This window comes from Gymnoscopelus braueri, assembly GCF_963280865.1.
Source record: "Gymnoscopelus braueri genome assembly, chromosome: 12".
NCBI classification, from domain to species: domain Eukaryota; kingdom Metazoa; phylum Chordata; class Actinopteri; order Myctophiformes; family Myctophidae; genus Gymnoscopelus; species Gymnoscopelus braueri.
This window is the reverse complement of record NC_137614.1, coordinates 35100289-35114209: the sequence shown is the minus strand read 5'-3', so window position 1 is coordinate 35114209 and position 13921 is coordinate 35100289. Positions and strand designations below refer to the sequence as shown.

At 45.3% G+C, this 13921-nt stretch overlaps 1 protein-coding gene across 4 annotated transcripts in view; it reads left to right on the top strand.

Moving 5' to 3' along the window:
* The window catches only part of mtor (mechanistic target of rapamycin kinase), a 155244-nt gene that overhangs the window by 107480 nt on the left and 33843 nt on the right, over nt 1-13921 (top strand). For all 4 annotated transcript variants that reach the window (XM_080445025.1, XM_080445024.1, XM_080445023.1 and 1 more), the window contains exons 31-35: nt 1009-1109; nt 3222-3337; nt 8434-8511; nt 9329-9436; nt 12466-12591. In XM_080445025.1, the coding sequence (XP_080301151.1) occupies nt 1009-1109; nt 3222-3337; nt 8434-8511; nt 9329-9436; nt 12466-12591 (529 nt within the window). The remainder of the gene's footprint in view (nt 1-1008; nt 1110-3221; nt 3338-8433; nt 8512-9328; nt 9437-12465; nt 12592-13921) is intronic.

The following is a 13921-nucleotide window of genomic DNA, read 5'->3' as shown; positions in this document are numbered from 1 at the left end:
CCAGGATTAATGTGGTTAAACTAAGTGGGTGGATTTCAAACTGTTATCCAGGTTTCTGTTGGTGTTCCAGTCTAGAGTGAAATCTACTAATAAAGATTTGCTTTCATTTTGTTTGGCCACATTCTGAATGAGGTGTTAGACTTCACTCGTTTCAATGTAAAAAAAATGGCAGTAATATTTCTCTTCGATCACTTCTTATTTATTTTAGGATTATTTCAAGTGAGATTCCAAAGATTTGAGTAATGGTCTGCTGAATCAAATGATAGCCACAGCTCTTTTCCGCTGGACCTGCTGTGTTAGCCCACATAAGGCACGCACTGGGGCCTTTTGTTCTTGTACGTCTCATATACGATACTGTACACCAGCCAGGCAGCTGGGGAAGTGATCCACCTTTCTAAACCTGTATATATCTCTCTCCGTATGCATTTCTCTCTCTCATAACTAACCCTGTTCATCGTCTTTGGTGGGAACCACATGTTTCTCCCGGAGTGAAGCGAGATGCAGCGCTGATTGTTGTTAATGTGGAATTAGACTTTGTCAGATGACCCCCGACAGTAACATCAAACCTTTTACTGGGGATATTCGATAGTGGTCAGAGCTGTGTGCAGGCCCCTGCACAGCTTTAAAACATCCAGCCATAAAAATAAAAAAAAGAATTAATGAATAAATAGATAATGGTTGACGTAATAGAAACCAGGTTCTCGCCAAGGCGGAGCTCCTCTCTTGTGTTTAGCTGTCGGGTCACCCGTCCTTCTCATCCCCTGCCAATTGCGGCCGGCCAAGCTCGGGGAGCCAGCTGATCAAATGGCGCTTTGCAAAATGGAAGATATTAATTTCCTCGCCTTTAATGATCTTCAAAGAACCTCTCTGCTTTGATTGACGCGGGAACGCTCTCCAGTCTCCACCCTTCCGTCCCTCTTTGTTGTTTTTGTGCACACGTTAGGGAAGCAGAATGTCAACGCCATTGTATTAACTGGATGCTTGTGTTTTGTGTGTCTTGTCCGCCAGGGGCCAGCTGCACCAGCAGTGCTGCGAGGAGTGGACACTGGTCAGCGAGGAGACTCAGGCCAAGATGGCGCGCATGGCTGCCGCCGCAGCCTGGGGTCTAGGTAACCAGCTCAAAAAGTCTTCACATGGGAGCTTTAACACTCATAATAAGCTGGTTTCATTGATGAACAAATCGAAAACCAGTATACTTTAACCACTACAAAGTACTTAAAAGTGCGCTCCAGAGGGGTCCTAGTAATTGCTGCACATTGTACTACCAAATACAAACAAAGTACACCGCAAGTCAAGTCAAGTACAGATTCATCACTGTTCCAGTCTCAAGGGGCTTTACAGGCACACATCTAACAAAGGAAACAAAACAAAACTCCCTGTCCTTTGACCCTCAGTCGGGTGGGACATGCCTTGAAGAAAAGGAAGAAATCTTGGGAATAATTACAAAAAGAAAACGGAAGGATCATGGAAAATAGCACCATCAATAAAACAGTACATAAAATAAGCAATAAAATAAAAGCAATAAAACACCGTAATAAACACAATAAAACAAATAGTGGGAGTAAAGCAAAGGTCAAGGTCAATCTTTTATGCTCACAGGGTTCAATTGACACTCAGTTTGACTGCGTAGTAGCACTTCGAAGCGCAGGACGTCTGCAGAGAGAGAGCGTTCAATACATCCTCGCTCTGCAGCTGGGAGCCAAAGCACTAATGAAAACGAATCCCCCCCACAACCCCCCAACCTCTCTCTGCCCAGTCCTTATATCCAGATGGGAATGGCATTGACTCAGAACATCGACATATCATAACGTGCAGTGGTGGAGAAAAACACCCGCCCGCCCCCATCCAAACTGACCCTGTGTGCCAGCACTTTACTGCAAGATCCAACCCCCTGTGGCCTTGCGGCTTCATGGCCCTACAACGTTGAACTGTAAACCTCCGTACACACAGCGTGAAACGTTGAGAGTGTGCTCCAGGGCGTCCTTTAGCGGGAAACTAAATATTAAGGCCGTTTTATTTTTATTTTATTCTCTGCTTGCTCTGATGTGGCTTTAAGGAATAGAGACAACCATTGTTAAAAAAGTCTCCCTCCTGAATCCGCTTCCCCAAATTTTCCTCAGCACTCACTCAAATCCACCCTAGTTTCAGGTAAAGAATAATAAAATAAGCTTAGCTCTTGACCCTGTCCTTATTGTCACTCCCCGTTAATCCAATCGTATTGTAATGTTGTTATACTAAGACAAGTAAGATTATGCTGCTGTTGCATATCACCCTGGATACGAGCCTCACCTGAAGACCTACTGTAATCACCGTAAGGCCTACTGTAAATTGTGTGGTGTAACTGTGTGTGTTCCATAATCATCCTTCAGATTTGTAGACATCTCTCTGTTATCCTGCTTCTCCACTGTACTCTTAACTCCAGTCGACGCCACTCACTTTTGGTTCCAGGTACTTATCACGAGAAACTTGGCCTCCTGTGAATCGTTTTATTTTTGTTTAATTTCTTTTTATTTTGTTATTTTCTATGAACTTGTAGATCTGCTATTTTTGAAAGATCGTGAAAATGTTTTTAACTCAAATCTTTGCTGCTGGGGGTCCCTGGAACAACATATTTTGAGATGGGGGGGTCCGCGGCCAAATACATATTCATTTTGAGGTCCTTGACATGAAGGATTTTGAGAACCACTGACATTTGGTTAAAGCTAACCAAATTTGTAATCATGAGTAAATTTCGGCTCCATTAATCACTGAGTCTTCTCATATTTTACTGTATTTGTTTTGTCTTCTACTATGTCTACTTGTTTTGTATTGTTGACGATGTGTCTTTTTGTATGGATAACTATACCACTTTTTTTTAACGGCCTGCTCAGGGACTACAGATGAAAATTTGCCAACTCTGGCTAACTCTGGCTCATTTACTTGGACGTGAATAACTGACATGTTGATCAATGTTTTGTGAATAAATAAAATAATAAATAAATAGCAACATATGTTTTTTTCAAAAAACTGTCAGGATTTAGAAGACATTTTGTAGAATCGGAACCTCAGGCCTCAATGGGTTTAACCCTCTATACTTAGCTGACGTGTCGACGCGTCGTTATGACATCATGACATGCACACGGTGTCGCATAATGATGACGTCACCTGCCGTTTTTTTTTTCGTTTTTTTTTTAAGTGAGTCATTGGATGCAGCTGATTTGAATGTGGTTGTTCCTCTCCAGGACACTGGGACAGCATGGAGGAGTACACGTGCATGATCCCCAGGGACACGCACGACGGCGCCTTCTACCGGGCCGTGCTCGCGCTGCATCAGGACCTCTTCTCGTTGGCCCAGCAGGTGAGTGACGCCGCCGTCCCTCTGCCCCGCCCCCCACACCACGACGGCCGAAACCGTCTGCGTTGCTTTACAGTACGTGTACATTGGAGGCGTATGTATTTTTAGAAAACATCCCATAAAGACATAAAGGCCATATGGGGATCTCTCGACCAGCCTCCCCTCGCACTCCTGCCAGTCGCGTTAGACTTTATTACGAAGGTGTGAAAAGTTTACGCCGGTCATTAAAAACCGTGTGGAAAAAGAACACGGTGAAGAAATTATTTTAAACAGGAAAAGAAAAGAAAGAAACAGCCCTTGTCGCTGGTCCAGACATAATCAAGCTCACCCCTCCCCCCGTCCGTCCGCCCCCGCTTCTCCCTCCCAAATGAGAGCTTTCATTAACCCATTAAGACCTGGAACTGTGTCATTTTTAGATTTGAGCTAAAAAGCATTATTTTACACTATGGGCTATTCAAAAATAGCAGATATACAAGCTCATAGCGCGGCACCGAGTGCCGCGCTATGAGCTTGTAGATCTGCTATTTTTGAAAAATCGTGAAAATGTGTGCAAATCTTTGAATATATATATTTTTAAAGCGAACATTTTTAACTCAAATCGTTGCTTCTGGGGGTCCCTGGAACAAAATATTTTGATGGGGGTCCGCGGCCAAATACATATAATTTTGGGGGTCCTTGACATGAAAAAGATTGAGAACCACTGATATAGAAATATACGTTTTTCAGAATACTGTTGAGATTTAGGAGACATGTAGAATCGGCTTCAGGTCTCAATGGGTTAAGATGAATAAAATTCTACACGTTTTTTTTTATTTCCCTCTACACTGTGGTACTTCCCAGGCGTGGAAATTTTACATAAGTCCCTCCATCATAAATCATCCTCGCTATGCACCCATTGCTGGCACATAAAGAGCCTGTTACCCCACGTGCACGCGCACACACACACACACACACACACACCCCCCTCCACAGCCCAGCATCAACAAAGTTTGGTGGTGGTCGCTGGTGGTGTTTCCCTCATCTCGAGGAGGGTTGATGATGAGCTCACGGTCCCCGGAGACGGGACCGGTTCAGGCTGGATGCCAGCGAAGTCTCTCTGGGTTCATCCAGCCCAGTTAACTCTTTCACCGTGATCACAATCGCATCCAGGTGGGGGCCGCGCCATCCCCGTTGTCATTCAAGGTTGTTGTTTTTTTTTTCTTCCCGACGGCGGGTCCGGTCGCGTCGAGCGGAGGAGAGAGGGCGAACGAGAAGCAGATGTGGGGGAGAGAGAGGGGGCGAAGGCTTGAATGTCAAACATGAGCTCAGATTAGTCTTGCGGATCAGGGTAGGTAATCCTCACGCTTAAGTCCTTTCGAATCCGTGCCCCCCGCCACCCCTCACAACCTCCCTCCGCCGCCCCCCCCCCCTCCCCCACCCCGCTTCCCGACAACCCCCGAACGTGTGCTCTGGGACTCATAGCGTGCATCCGTCTGAAAGGTTATAGCAACACAAGTCCCGTGTTGTAAATCTCTCAGTGATTGGTCTGTTCCGGCGATCAAGTGTAGACACAACAGTGGGCCAAGTATGCCAAGATTGATGATTATAGATCTACAAGCGCAAGCTTGTAGATCTGTTATTCTCGCCCCTTTGTTGAAATTATTTTTTGTTTAGTTTTAGTTTTTTGTTGTTGAAAATGTTCAGCTATAATGACAAAACATGGATGCCAGGTTGAAAGTGGTGGTTAACACAAGACGAATAGGTCTTCATCCATGTTTTGGGCCTTTAATTGGGTTTTTATTCGGTCCTATCCGTTAACGTGGAGTCATCTCATGGCACAGTGCAATGTTGCAGCCTCGTTAACAACGAGAACACGAGCACGGGAAGTGCAGGTAAGAGGAACGGAGATGGCTTCTCTCTTATTTGTTTGTGCTCAACGTCTGAACGCCACAGACCCCCAGACACTGCATTTATCAGGAGTCAGTCGTCTGGACTGCACATTTCTCAGCCGAGGCCCCCGGAGCTGTAAGCCCTAAAGTCAACAGAGCTGTATAACTGACTCCAGGCTGTAAAAGAAACAAGCCTCATTGTCACCTCTTCCCGACGACCCCCCTGCCCCCCCCCCCCCTTCTTGTTGTGTGCGTCTGTCGAGGTGTTTTGGCACGCCATCACTCTCCTCCCCCCCCTCCCCTCTGCAAGAAAGTAATTGCTGGGAGGCAGGCTGAAACAGCTGCGTGTTCCTGCCTCCGACAGCCCCCCTGACAGCAGTCCCCAATTACAGCCCCCCCCCCCCCCCCCCCCACACACAACACGATGTCAGGGGGCTTTCCTCCCTAACATCATCCCCTCTGCTTTCCGTTGTCTACGGTGTTTCTCTCTGTCTATCTGTCCGCCAGTCGTGTTATAATAACCAGTCCTGTTTTGTTTTCCTTTTCGAATCTTATTATACCCCCCCCCCCCCCACCCCGACCCCACCTCTACGAATGCCTTTTAAATGTGTCCAAAAAAACACATGAGGGCGGCCTCGCGTGACGATGCGCATAACTTCCCTCGACCTTGCGTTGCGTAACTCTCTCGCCGCTGTCCTCAGCTGTTCCGTTTGCCTCTTCCCTCATAAAACAGCTGGCACTCAGCACTCGCATCAAAACCATTTACTCCCTGTGCTATACGAGCGGCCTCTCTAATGTGTCACTCTTGGCAGTGTGTCCGCGGACACGATGCCTCGGATCAAAGGGTTTGTCTCTGCGCCCAGACACCTCATGCCCGAGCCTGGGTCGCTCCCGATGCGGCCGAGGTGGCTGCGGTTGGCGTGGCTCAGGGCGGTTTGGCGCGGGGGACGGGTGCGTTATGGGGTTTTGGAGTTCACGTACTCTTTCCACTGCTGAGGAAATGCCACATTTTGCTTGGAGAGAGACTGGAGTGCTACTGAGGTCTGGTCACACAGATCACAGACGCAGATGCTTATAAAGTCCATATAACGGTCTTTTTGTATTATTGTCAGTATCGTGTATAAAATTATTACTTTGAGTTCATCATACATTGGAGGAGGGTTGCATTAAAGACCCATTTCACACATCCCATGGTGTGGTTTAATTCCACTGAAAAACCATCTTCAATAAATGTACGTGTCAAGTATTTTTCTGGACCAAAAACGTTCATAAAGGATCTTTGCCCTCATTTAGCATTGCTGAACCTGATTGATTATGCCAGTATGCCACACCTTTAGAATCAAGCCCTCATTAATACACCAATATGACACACTCTCCACGCCCCTGCAGTCCTGCACTCAAACACAAACACCTGTATCACTATGGCAAGATGCAATATTTAACTCACCGGGGCTCAATATTTTATTACATTTTTTAAGATATCTTTGGGGATTTCTGCCTTTATTGATTTTACAGTGGAGATTTGACAGGAAATGGGGAAAGAGTCAAGGAGTGACACGTAGTACACGTTTTATATACATTTTAATATACAATGTTTAATATAATCACATTTCTACGATTACTTGAATTGCAACGTAAATAGTAACCCAGTATTGCCACAATGTTATGTCTACAACACAATGTAGGCAGTGATAGAATAAACGTTCTGCTTCTGTGCAAACATGAATCCTTGTTTCTTCTCTCTTCTTTTTTTTTTAATTAATTTTTTATCCCACGATTTTGTAACCCTATTTTTAACACCCAGTGCCAATTGTCTATGTAATCCTGGGCACTACCTTTACCTCTGCCAACCTAGGGAGGCCAGGGCCGAGCTTATGCCTCCTTCAATGCATGAGAGCCAACTGACCTTCTTGTCACCTGACAGGGGGGAGTTTCCCTGGTTGGACGTAGCGCGTGGAAGGAACACGTTATTCCAACCAGTTCCCTTCCCCTCCATCAGGCGCCCCGGCTGGCCAGGGGGAGGCAGTATAGTGACCAGGATTACTGCATGTTTTTGTGAGGGTACCTACCCTAGGAGACACGGGGAGAACATGCAAACTCCACACAGAAAGGCCCTTTCGCCAACCCCACCTAGGGTATGGGCGCTGATGACGCGGAGGAGAGAACACGCCCCCAGCGCCCACAGCGACCCCTGTGGGAATCGAACCCAGGACCTTCTAGCTGTTTCTTCTCTCTTCTGCCTGGTAGACTAGAGAAAATACTCTGACAGCAACATGTGTTGCGTGTGTCGTGAAACACACAGACACACGTGCCTGTGCTTCAGCAATGTCCCACGTTGGTCTGTTGTCCAATCAGATGTGGACATAGGCGTGCATATCAGAATGCATGGCTTTGATGAGGCTTTGCTTGGCGAGTGGGTTTGTGACATCACGCCCCACCCGTTTGCTCTGATCTGTGTCAAATCAGTTTCTTGTGAGAGAAAACGAGATTAATAATAATAGTTCAAAAGGATAGGACAAAACTCCTACTAAAACCTTTTGCCATTTCAAAGTTCCGTATCTTCGTCCAGATTGCATGAGTCTGAAGGTAAGATGTAGGGGATGATCAGTGTCATTTGATTTTGTGAGTGCTAAACGTGTGATGGCTTTATTGTTCATGTCAGAAAGTGTGCGTGTGGGATAGTAAAATCTCTATATCAATGCTTTGTGATGCAGCAGTGTATTGCTGCCGTGTACGAGAAACTTCCAGGGTTGTCGATGGTAAGCTTCAAAATGACTTTGACCAAACAGAAAACACAATATGTTTGGGGTGGTGGGTGTTTCAAGTTCACACTGGGTGCGTCACTCTTCACGTGTGTGTGTTTGGGTCGGTGTGGTATTAAATTCAGATTTCACGGAAAATAAGTTGGCTTCATTTCTCCCCTGGAGTTGGACCAGAGAGTATTGCCTAATGACAGGATATTAACCCATTAAGACCTGGAACGCATCTGTGTCACTTTAGATTTCTTTGGCTATTCAAAGATAGCAGATATACAAGCTCATAGCGCGGCACCGAGTGCCACGCTATGAGCTTGTAGAGCTGCTATTTTTGAAAAATCTTGAAAAAATATTTGGATTTAGAAAACATTTTTAAGAATCGCCTCAGGTCTTAATGGGTTAACCTGGACTAGGAAATTAAAAATGATTTCAGCAGACAAATATTAGAGGGTGACCCTGTTTTTTTTGTTCGCAGTGCATCGACAAAGCCAGGGACCTGCTGGATGCCGAGCTGACGGCCATGGCTGGAGAGAGCTACAGTCGAGCTTACGGAGTAAGGACCCACAGCCCCCCCACCCATCCCCCCATCCCCTCTTCTAAGACCACACACACAGGATTCAGCTCCATACAGTATATCAGTCAACCAGCTCATTCTCCACAGTCATGTACGGAGGGCCTGGGTCCAACAACAAAATTATCGTTATGCGGCGAATCGTAAAATTCGGATGTTTCAAACTCTGTAGCACCGACACCAGATATTGCAAATCAACCACACATGTTAAACCTGATTTATACTTTCATTTTTAATGCATGTCGTGTGCCAAAAATAGCTGATCTACTGGCTCACAACGCGTCACGGTGATCAGCTATTTTCGGCGCACATTTTGGATGTTTCGAACTCTGTAGCACGGACTTCAGACATCGCAAATCCACCACAGCAGACGGCAGACATTTAAACTCTGAATGGCCAATGTACAGAACCCTATACGGTCCCAGATGGGGCACAGGCCATGGATTTTGACACATTAAGGTCATATGTGCACACATTTGTGTGCACACCAGATTTACCAGATGTACCAGAGTAACACCATGTCAGCCTCAAGGATTCCATATAAACGTTGAGAACAGCGCCTCACGGAGCAATGAAATTAACAATCCCATTTGGACTGTTGAAAGGTTATAATCCTAACACGAGGTCTTTGATAATAGATATATTGCCCAATTAAGAGTGTGTGTGTGTGTGTGTGTGTGTGTGTGTGTGTGTGTGTGTGTGTGTGTGTGTGTGTGTGTGTGTGTGTGTGTGTGTGTGTGTGTGTGTGTGTGTGTGTGTGTGTGTGTGTGTGTGTGTGTGTGTGTGTGTTCGTTCCCAGGCCATGGTATCGTGCCAGATGCTATCCGAGCTCGAGGAGGTAATCCAGTACAAGCTGGTCCCAGAGCGAAGGGAGATCATTCGCCAAACGTGGTGGGAAAGACTCCAGGTATGTGTGTGCAGACGCACGTGTCACAAAGACACACACCTGAGTGTGTGTATATGTGCGATTGCACAGAAATTGAGGCCTAGTGCCAGGGGAACAACACACTCCAAAGGCGGCATTGCGGAAAGACCTCTTTTGCTTTTGGCAGACGTGAACAGACAGTACAGTTTGGCAGATAGACACATGTCTGTAAATCCAGCTTCATCTTGTAAATTAGGACGCGTTTCCTGATGTTAATCACCCCATATATAAAGTACACACACACACACACACATATGCTGAACATGAAAGACACAGAACTGTCTGTAGAGACGATACATTATGTAGTTATTTTCCCCTGTTCATAGGAAGTGGTAGAAGGTAAGATTTAAAACTCTGGAACGTCACGTTTGCGAGGAATTCCCTCGCGTGTCACGTTTGCGTAACGCACGGCTGAAAGCCTATCCAGAACACGTTGCTTCCTCTCAGACGGATCGCGATTACCGCCATTATGGCAATTACAGTCATACCTGATAAAACGCTGTCAAAATAATGCAGGAGAACCACAAATCGCCCCGCCGGTTGGAGGAATGTCACTAACTCAACGCAAAAATCCCTAATACGCGTCCAAGATATTAAACCGCGCTTTGAGATGGATTTCAAAGGGTTTATTTTTACAGCTGCTATATAACCGAATCACACCACGGCCTCGCTCGAGCGGCTACCGTCTTGTCTGTGCACGCCGAGGGAAGTGTAAATGGGTTCAGCGACGTTGCAGGCGGGTCCTTTTGATCTGCGATATCTGCCGTTGGTTTATGCATGACAGCGTGGTATCCTGGCTCCCTGCTCTGTTCAATATGACGTGTTCCATAATCCCTGTGTAGGACGTATCAGTATATCGTACGCCGTCGGGCCGAAACCTCTCATCTCTGTATTTTAACTTTTTGGTGTTTTTTCGTAAATTAACTGCACTGAATCGTTGTTTTTCATTTTTATTGCCGTAATTTTGGCGTTAACAAATTATAATACTAATTTAAAGATATTTTAACACAAACAAAGAAAACATTTAATCAGCTATCAGCCACTTCATTCCATGGACTTCACACTGGTTCCGATGTCTCGGACTGCCAACGTCTCCACACACAGACACAACTCCCTTTAACTCCACCTGTTGCCGTGACAACAGCCAAACAAGGTGGTTTTTCCATTCTCTTCAAAGTCTCCCCGGAGGGGTACATAGGTCCACATCACGTGCACACACACACACACACACACACACACACACACACACACACACACACACACACACACACACACACACACACACACACACCAGCGTGGTAAAATGAGGCCTCCTTGATCACAGTGACGTTTTCCGTTCATAAAAAGATGAAGTTAGTGTTTGAGGAGGTGGAGGAGGGTATGGGGGGGGGGGGCTCCCTGAACAAACACACGCACGCAGGGTCCGTAATGGCCGCAGCAGAGACGGGCAGCGTGGCTTGACAGGTAACTAAGTACATTTACTCAAGTACTGTACTTTTTTTTTTGTTACTTTCACTTTACTGGAGCATTTCAATTTTTTGATGCTTCTACTCCACTACATTTCAGAGGAGAATATTGTACTTTTTACTGCACTACATTTATTTGACAGCTAATTACTACTTACTTTGCAGATGTAATTACTGGTACATTTGCAGATTTAGATTATTATTACATACAGTAGCATACATTAACCAATTAAGCTCACAACGCCTTGCATGTGACTCGTTGTGCTCATGCTAGATCAAAGTATTTTAGTACTTTTTGATGCCAATACTTTTGCACTTGTACTCGAGTCAAACTTTTAATACAGACCTTTTTACTTAGTGTTTTTATGTTGTGGTAATATGCTACTTTTACTTTACGTAAGAAATCTGAGTACTTCGTCAACCACTGGCCCCCCTCCCCCCATCCTCTCCCTCCCCTCAAAGTGATTTATTGGTGGCTAACCTCACACATCTGTCAGGGAGTCACACCGCAACCCTCTTCAACCCCCTGCTCTTTCTCTCTCTCTCTCTCTCTCTCTCTCTGTCTGTTTCTCAAACACACACACACACACACACACACACACACACACACACACTCGTTCTCTGTTGCCTCAAAAGACTGGAGTCGTTCCATCGCATATGAACGCTGTGCCATCGCTTAACGCGCACATTGTCGTGTTTCACACGTGAGTGGGTTTTTACGCACGTGTTCGAGCAAGGGAGAAAAGCAGCCTTGTTAACCATGTAGGTCCCATGGGACCTACATCGGACATGTTTGGCCCTGACCCCCACTGGACATCGTTAAGCCCTGATCCCCCCTCACACAAAGACACACACACACACACACACATCTCATCCTCTCACGTGTGTGACCCACTTGTTATTCCGTAAAACTCCTCCTCCGTTAACTCTGAAAGTGTGCAAATGGTTCCATTTTGTAACACACTGAGTTCAATTAAAAGCTGCAATATGTGTAACCTTGATGATGTCCTCCTACCAGGGATTCAAACCCAGGTCTTTTTCGCTTGAGAGACCCAAGTTTCTACCGCCCAATCCAAGAGGCAATTCCCGCTCAGCCAGGGGAGATACTGCGCTTATGAGCTTCAGGCACCAGGGTCTGAATGTCTCAATGGAAGATCATAAGGAGAACCACCTCCAACCACTGCAGATGTGCTAGTTATATTGTATTAAACATCCTCTATCATACAGACTGGTTAAAATAACAGTTTATTGATTAACCACTTGAACCCCGAGTTTCTGGGGGGGAACATTAGCCAAAAATTGCAGATCTACAAGCTCACAATGCGTCGCACCTGCGACGCATTGTGAGCTTGTGGGTCGGGTATTTTTGGCGAAGGGTTTTTGTATAGACGGAAAAGGTGGTCAAAAGTATAGTTGTAACTCTAGTAGTTCACTAAATACAACAGGGGTTTAAGTAATTAAAATAAGTACTGGATTGTAGCTTTAACTGTGTGCATGTGTGTGTATGTGTGTGTGTGTGTGTGTCTCTGTCTCTTTGATCTGTAGGGTTGCCAGCGCATCGTGGAGGACTGGCAGAGGATTCTGATGGTGCGCTCCCTGGTCATCAACCCCCATGAAGACATGAGGACCTGGCTCAAGTACGCCAGTCTCTGTGGAAAGAGCGGACGCCTGGTCAGTACACACACACACACATTAAACAAGCCTCATGCCCTTCCCCCACAAAGATCACATTGACCACACTCAACATGGGTACTGAGACCAGCGTTGCCAGATTCTGTGAGAGAAACAAGCAGCCAGGTCTAGGAAAACCAGCCCAAAAGAAGCGAATATGGGCCACATGAGTACTTTAACATGTACATCAGCTATTTGAAATTAGCAGATCTACAAGCTCGTTGTGAGCTTGTAGATCGGCTATTTTCAAATAGAATTCTGCTGGGAAATTATAATAAGCAGATGTGGCAACCCTGACTGAGACCCTGTTTACTACTGTATCACATGATTTACCACTTAAAGGCAGGACAACAGATAGGGAGAACTTCAGAGGTTTAACATATTACGACAAATCTAGAAAATGTGAAAAGGTAACTGTTAGCAGAATGGAATTTGTACACGTACTATATAGACCGCCGAAGTCTGACGTCATTTACACATCCTTTGTTTGTCTACCTGGTTTGCAGTTTTCCACCCCCGTTCTGAATCCCATAGACGTATTTAATATTGCGTCAAATAAGAACTGTGTTCCAAAAATAAACAAATGACCACGGCGGGTTGACTCTTATGGATATGAAGCATCAACTGACGGTGAGAAAACGCTAATGTTACTTCCGCCAAATTAGTTACATTTTCGCCAGAAACAGACTGTATCAAATATAAGTGACTGACTATCATAAACTATACAGAACCTCCTCCCTGACAATAACGCCGACACGCGGTGTTTATTTTTGGACCACAATTCTTATATGAGTCGATTCTAAGATGACCCAATGTTATTCTCCATAGAGAAATTACTTCCGCAAACCTGGGGATGAACGAGTGACGTCAGGACTTCGGTGCTCTATTGACAGCACTTATAGTATAATACTGGCCTGTACATTGTACATTGTAAGTGTGAAGCATTTAGCCACTTAAACCCTATATACTTACAGTAGTTTACCGGAATCCCTATTCTGGGGTGAACGTTTCTTTTCTTTTTTTTTAAGCCATTTCGCAATAGGGGGCCACAGTCAAAGACTATGGCTATTTGGGGGTCTGTTGCTTAATCCCTGGGTTAATTAGTTGAGTACGAGGGACCCAAATGGAATAACCCCAAAACATACAAATACCACTTGTCCTACATCAGATTTTAATTGTTTGGCTAATATGTGATTCATGCTCAATGCGTTGAATTTATGATAAGAATTGTACGCATAATTTTCTGGCTAAGGCAAAGTGTTTTTTAATAAAAGATAACCTTCTATTTGACATCTTAAACTCCTAACTAAATGTACTCATAGCGCTGTAA